The 7,304-nt window shown below is 45.5% G+C and overlaps 1 protein-coding gene across 1 annotated transcript in view; it reads right to left on the reverse strand.

The window, feature by feature from the left end:
• The window catches only part of LOC116161387 (leucine-rich repeat-containing protein 23-like), a 34,122-nt gene that overhangs the window by 6,154 nt on the left and 20,664 nt on the right, over positions 1-7,304 (reverse strand). The window contains exons 2-3 of the mRNA XM_031474721.1: positions 285-412; positions 7-241 (exon numbers count right to left, since the gene is read on the reverse strand). Coding sequence (XP_031330581.1) covers positions 7-241; positions 285-412 — 363 coding nt within the window. The remainder of the gene's footprint in view (positions 1-6; positions 242-284; positions 413-7,304) is intronic.

Raw genomic sequence — 7,304 nt, forward strand, 5'->3', positions numbered from 1 at the left:
GCTTACCGTAAAACGGATTCCCCAAGACGATTAGCGTTTCCAGCTTGGGCAGCCGGGCCAGCTTTCGAAACTGCCTGAACTTCGTGATCTTGTTCTTTCGCAGGTTGAGATACCTCAAGCTGGGCAGATCGGCGCGTCCGAGTCCGTCCAGCTTCCGAACGTAATTCTCGCGCAGGTGGAGGACGGCCAGCCGCCGAAAGTCGGCGGACGACAGTGTCAGTTCCTTGATGCGATTCTCCGCCTGAAAGTCAAAGTCGGAAGGTGTCGCGATTCGAGCCTTATACCAGATACAGAGCCTCGAGGCTGGCCGGGTAACTGCCGGACAGGTCGGTTAAAAAGTTCCCCCTCAGCTCCAATTGTTTAAGTTGTTCTAAGCGATCGGATTCGAACTGTGACAAGTAAATTTGATTGTCTAGAAAGGAGGAAACGTGTATAAAGCACTCGAAAATCATTTATCATACAAAAAACCTGTGAGAAATGTAAAAAACGTTTAAAATTTGTGTTAATCAATCATTTTCGTTGACAGAGCAACGAAAACTTTTTTTTTTCACATAAAACTCTCCACGTCATTATAAACTTAGCTCGCGTTGGGGGAATTTCCTCGGTTTCCGTCCGTCGCTTTGGTGCGCGCAGCTTAATTAATAAAGAAAATCTCCCTAAAAATTCCCGACATCCTTTCCCATGTCAACCCTTCCCCGCGACGCGCTGTTTGTGTTGCTTTTTAAAACATTCCGGCAAAAAAAATATCCTACGCGAAAGTCGAAACCCTGAGAAACTACCCTTTCCGCATTAACAGAAGAAAAAAGCCAGCCCTTTTTCTATTATACAAAAAAAAAGTATACGTACGCGCTTAAAAAACGCTGAGTAACCCTATACCGAATTTAAACCCTTTTACGGATAAACACAGCTGCAAAATCTGAAATTGCAAATAAGGGTTAAAAAATGGTAGGTAGCCCGACTACCCTCATTGTGCGATAATGCGATGTGGAAAAAAAAAGGTTTCTTAGGGTGCGGAATCTATTGTGTGCGGACTATCTCGTAGTGCTTCGGACACACGTGGTTTTTTAAGATTATTAGGAGATTTCGCGTGTTGTATCGGGGGGGTTGATTTAGTCGATTCCGCTTCGAAACTTCGAATGAAATATGGTAATCAACATTGGTTGATTCGCATGCGGATAGAAAGTCGGTTAAAAAACCAGCATCCAAATGAAGGAACCGGTCAAATAGTATTCAACGCAGAAGGATAAGAAAAGAGAACTACTCCGACCAAGAACTGGTAAGGACACAGAAATTCAAGACCTCTCTGATCTGATCGCAAACTTCGAAACGTCAGACTCTAACAAGATACGAATTTCAGTAGGGGAATTTTTTGCCACTCCGCTCGTATTCGAAAACCATTCCATACCCCCCGGACCCTCCGGTGTGCCTCTCCCCCAAAATTGTCATATGTTCAGTACCCTTGAGAACGTTTTGGTGGAGAATACATTCCAGGAAAGGAGATTTTTCCAAACTCCAATAACAATTCGCGAAGGAGGTTTATAAAATACTTCTGTCCTGAAAGTATGTGTGCCTGGGGGGTATTCCAGACCCCCCAGTGTGCCTCTCCCCCAAAATTGTCATATGTTCAGTACCTTTCAGTACGTTTTGGGGGAGGAAACATTCCAGGAAAGGAGATTTTTCGAAACTCCAACAACAATTCGCGAAGGAGGTTTATAAAATGTTTCTGTCCTGGAAGTATGTGAGGCTGGGGGGGATTCCATACCCCCCCAGACCCTCCGGTGTGCCTCTCCCCCAAAATTGTCATATGTTCAGTACCTTTCAGTACGTTTTGGGGGAGAATACATTCCAGGAAAGGAGATTTTTCGAAACTCCAACAACAATTCGCGAAGGAGGTTTATAAAATGTTTCTGTCCTGGAAGTATGTGTGCCTCTCCCCCAAAATTGTCATATGTTCAGTACCCTTGAGAACGTTTTGGTGGAGAATACATTCCAGGAAAGGAGATTTTTCCAAACTCCAATAACAATTCGCGAAGGAGGTTTATAAAATACTTCTGTCCTGGAATTATGTGTGCCTGGGGGGTATTCCAGACCCCCCAGTGTGCCTCTCCCCCAAAATTGTCATATGTTCAGTACCTTTCAGTACGTTTTGGGGGAGGAAACATTCCAGGAAAGGAGATTTTTCGAAACTCCAACAACAATTCGCGAAGGAGGTTTATAAAATGTTTCTGTCCCGGAAGTATGTGTGCCTGGGGGGTATTCCATACCCCCCAGACCCTCCGGTGCGCCTCTCCCCCAAAATTGTCATATGTTCAGTACCCTTGAGAACGTTTTGGTGGAGAATACATTCCAGGAAAGGAGATTTTTCCAAACTCCAATAACAATTCGCGAAGGAGGTTTATAAAATACTTCTGTCCTGGAAGTATGTGTGCCTGGGGGGTATTCCAGACCCCCCAGTGTGCCTCTCCCCCAAAATTGTCATATGTTCAGTACCTTTCAGTACGTTTTGGGGGAGGAAACATTCCAGGAAAGGAGATTTTTCGAAACTCCAACAACAATTCGCGAAGGAGGTTTATAAAATGTTTCTGTCCTGGAAGTATGTGTGCCTGGGGGGTATTCCATACCCCCCAGACCCTCCGGTGTGCCTCTCCCCCAAAATTGTCATATGTTCAGTACCCTTGAGAACGTTTTGGTGGAGAATACATTCCAGGAAAGGAGATTTTTCGAAACTCCAACAACAATTCGCGAAGGAGGTTTATAAAATGTTTCTGTCCTGGAAGTATGTGTGCCTGGGGGGTATTCCATACCCCCCAGACCCTCCGGTGTGCCTTTCCCCCAAAATTGTCATATGTTCAGTACCCTTGAGAACGTTTTGGTGGAGAATACATTCCAGGAAAGGAGATTTTTCCAAACTCCAATAACAATTCGCGAAGGAGGTTTATAAAATACTTCTGTCCTGGAATTATGTGTGCCTGGGGGGTATTCCAGACCCCCCAGTGTGCCTCTCCCCCAAAATTGTCATATGTTCAGTACCTTTCAGTACGTTTTGGGGGAGGAAACATTCCAGGAAAGGAGATTTTTCGATACTCCAACAACAATTCGCGAAGGAGGTTTATAAAATGTTTCTGTCCTGGAAGTATGTGTGCCTGGGGGGTATTCCATACCCCCCAGACCCACCGGTGTGCCTCTCCCCCAAAATTGTCATATGTTCGAGTACCCTTGAGAACGTTTTGGTGGAGAATACATTCCAGGAAAGGAGATTTTTCCAAACTCCAATAACAATTCGCGAAGGAGGTTTATAAAATACTTCTGTCCTGGAATTATGTGTGCCTGGGGGGTATTCCAGACCCCCCAGTGTGCCTCTCCCCCAAAATTGTCATATGTTCAGTACCTTTCAGTACGTTTTGGGGGAGAATACATTCCAGGAAAGGAGATTTTTCGAAACTCCAACAACAATTCGCGAAGGAGGTTTATAAAATGTTTCTGTCCTGGAAGTATGTGTGGCTGGGGGGTATTCCATACCCCCCCAGACCCTCCGGTGTGCCTCTCCCCCAAAATTGTCATATGTTCAGTACCTTTCAGTACGTTTTGGGGGAGAATACATTCCAGGAAAGGAGATTTTTCGAAACTCCAACAACAATTCGCGAAGGAGGTTTATAAAATGTTTCTGTCCCGGAAGTATGTGTGCCTGGGGGGTATTCCATACCCCCCAGACCCTCCGGTGCGCCTCTCCCCCAAAATTGTCATATGTTCAGTACCCTTGAGAACGTTTTGGTGGAGAATACATTCCAGGAAAGGAGATTTTTCCAAACTCCAATAACAATTCGCGAAGGAGGTTTAGAAAATACTTCTGTCCTGAAAGTATGTGTGCCTGGGGGGTATTCCATACCCCCCGGACCCCCCGGTGTGCCTCTCCCCCAAAATTGTCATATGTTCAGTACCCTTGAGAACGTTTTGGTGGAGAATACATTCCAGGAAAGGAGATTTTTCCAAACTCCAATAACAATTCGCGAAGGAGGTTTATAAAATACTTCTGTCCTGGAAGTATGTGTGCCTGGGGAGTATTCCAGACCCCCCAGTGTGCCTCTCCCCCAAAATTGTCATATGTTCAGTACCTTTCAGTACGTTTTGGGGGAGGAAACATTCCAGGAAAGGAGATTTTTCGATACTCCAACAACAATTCGCGAAGGAGGTTTATAAAATGTTTCTGTCCTGGAAGTATGTGTGCCTGGGGGGTATTCCATACCCCCCAGACCCTCCGGTGTGCTTCTCCCCCAAAATTGTCATATGTTCAGTACCCTTGAGAACGTTTTGGTGGAGAATACATTCCAGGAAAGGAGATTTTTCCAAACTCCAATAACAATTCGCGAAGGAGGTTTATAAAATACTTCTGTCCTGGAATTATGTGTGCCTGGGGGGTATTCCAGACCCCCCAGTGTGCCTCTCCCCCAAAATTGTCATATGTTCAGTACCTTTCAGTACGTTTTGGGGGAGGAAACATTCCAGGAAAGGAGATTTTTCGAAACTCCAACAACAATTCGCGAAGTAGGTTTATAAACTATTTCTGTCCTGGAAGCATGTGTGCCTCGGGGTATTCCAGACCCCCTGGTGTGCCCCTCCTCCAAAATTGTCATATCTTCAGCACCCTTGACAACGTTTTGGGGGAGAATACATTCCAGGAAAGGAGATTTTTCGAAACTCCAACAACAATTCGCGTTGGAGGTTTATAAAATATTTCTGTCCTGGAAGTATGTGTGTCTGGGGGGTATTCCATACCCCCCGGTGTGCCTCTCCCCCAAAATTGTCATATGTTCAGTACACTTGACAACGTTTTGGGGAAGATTACATTCCAGGAAAGGAGATTTTTCGAAACTCCAACAACAATTCGCGAAGGAGGTTTATAAACTATTTCTGTCCTGAAAGTATGTGTGCCTGGGGGGTATTCCATACCCCCCAGACCCCCCGGTGTGCCTCTCCCACAATATTGTCATATGTTCAGTACCCTTGAGAACGTTTTGGGGGAGAATACATTCCAGTAATGGAAATTTTTCGAAACTCCAACAACAATTCGCGAAGGAGGTTTATAAAATATGTCTGTCCTGGAAGTATGTGTGCCTGGGGGTATTCCAGACCCCCTGATGTGCCACTCCCCCAAAATTGTCATATCTTCAGTACCCTTGACAACGTTTTGGGGGAGAATACATTCCAGGAAAGGAGATTTTTCGAAACTCCAACAACAATTCGCGAAGGAGGTTTATAAACTATTTCTGTCCTGAAAGTATGTGTGCCTGGGGGGTATTCCATACCCCCCAGACCCCCCGGTGTGCCTCTCCCACAATATTGTCATATGTTCAGTACCCTTGAGAACGTTTTGGGGGAGAATACATTCCAGTAATGGAAATTTTTCGAAACTCCAACAACAATTCGCGAAGGAGGTTTATAAAATATGTCTGTCCTGGAAGTATGTGTGCCTGGGGGTATTCCAGACCCCCTGATGTGCCACTCCCCCAAAATTGTCATATCTTCAGTACCCTTGACAACGTTTTGGGGGAGAATACATTCCAGGAAAGGAGATTTTTCGAAACTCCAACAACAATTCGCGTTGGAGGTTTATAAAATATTTCTGTCCTGGAAGTATGTGTGTCTGGGGGGTATTCCATACCCCCCGGTGTGCCTCTCCCCCAAAATTGTCATATGTTCAGTACACTTGACAACGTTTTGGGGAAGATTACATTCCAGGAAAGGAGATTTTTCGAAACTCCAACAACAATTCGCGAAGGAGGTTTATAAAATGTTTCTGTCCTGGAAGTATGTGTGGCTGGGGGGTATTCCATACCCCCCCAGACCCTCCGGTGTGCCTCTCCCCCAAAATTGTCATATGTTCAGTACCTTTCAGTACGTTTTGGGGGAGAATACATTCCAGGAAAGGAGATTTTTCGAAACTCCAACAACAATTCGCGAAGGAGGTTTATAAAATGTTTCTGTCCTGGAAGTATGTGTGCCTGGGGGGTATTCCATACCCCCCAGACCCACCGGTGTGCCTCTCCCCCAAAATTGTCATATGTTCAGTACCTTTCAGTACGTTTTGGGGGAGAATACATTCCAGGAAAGGAGATTTTTCGAAACTCCAACAACAATTCGCGAAGGAGGTTTATAAAATGTTTCTGTCCTGGAAGTATGTGTGGCTGGGGGGTATTCCATACCCCCCCAGACCCTCCGGTGTGCCTCTCCCCCAAAATTGTCATATGTTCAGTACCTTTCAGTACGTTTTGGGGGAGAATACATTCCAGGAAAGGAGATTTTTCGAAACTCCAACAACAATTCGCGAAGGAGGTTTATAAAATGTTTCTGTCCCGGAAGTATGTGTGCCTGGGGGGTATTCCATACCCCCCAGACCCTCCGGTGCGCCTCTCCCCCAAAATTGTCATATGTTCAGTACCCTTGAGAACGTTTTGGTGGAGAATACATTCCAGGAAAGGAGATTTTTCCAAACTCCAATAACAATTCGCGAAGGAGGTTTAGAAAATACTTCTGTCCTGAAAGTATGTGTGCCTGGGGGGTATTCCATACCCCCCGGACCCCCCGGTGTGCCTCTCCCCCAAAATTGTCATATGTTCAGTACCCTTGAGAACGTTTTGGTGGAGAATACATTCCAGGAAAGGAGATTTTTCCAAACTCCAATAACAATTCGCGAAGGAGGTTTATAAAATACTTCTGTCCTGGAAGTATGTGTGCCTGGGGAGTATTCCAGACCCCCCAGTGTGCCTCTCCCCCAAAATTGTCATATGTTCAGTACCTTTCAGTACGTTTTGGGGGAGGAAACATTCCAGGAAAGGAGATTTTTCGATACTCCAACAACAATTCGCGAAGGAGGTTTATAAAATGTTTCTGTCCTGGAAGTATGTGTGCCTGGGGGGTATTCCATACCCCCCAGACCCTCCGGTGTGCTTCTCCCCCAAAATTGTCATATGTTCAGTACCCTTGAGAACGTTTTGGTGGAGAATACATTCCAGGAAAGGAGATTTTTCCAAACTCCAATAACAATTCGCGAAGGAGGTTTATAAAATACTTCTGTCCTGGAATTATGTGTGCCTGGGGGGTATTCCAGACCCCCCAGTGTGCCTCTCCCCCAAAATTGTCATATGTTCAGTACCTTTCAGTACGTTTTGGGGGAGGAAACATTCCAGGAAAGGATATTTTTCGAAACTCCAACAACAATTCGCGAAGGAGGTTTATAAAATGTTTCTGTCCTGGAAGTATGTGTGCCTGGGGGGTATTCCATACCCCCCAGACCCTCCGGTGTGCCT

The sequence above is a fragment of the Photinus pyralis genome, unplaced genomic scaffold, assembly GCF_008802855.1.
Source record: "Photinus pyralis isolate 1611_PpyrPB1 unplaced genomic scaffold, Ppyr1.3 Ppyr1.4_LG10, whole genome shotgun sequence".
Classification (NCBI taxonomy): Eukaryota; Metazoa; Arthropoda; class Insecta; order Coleoptera; family Lampyridae; genus Photinus; species Photinus pyralis.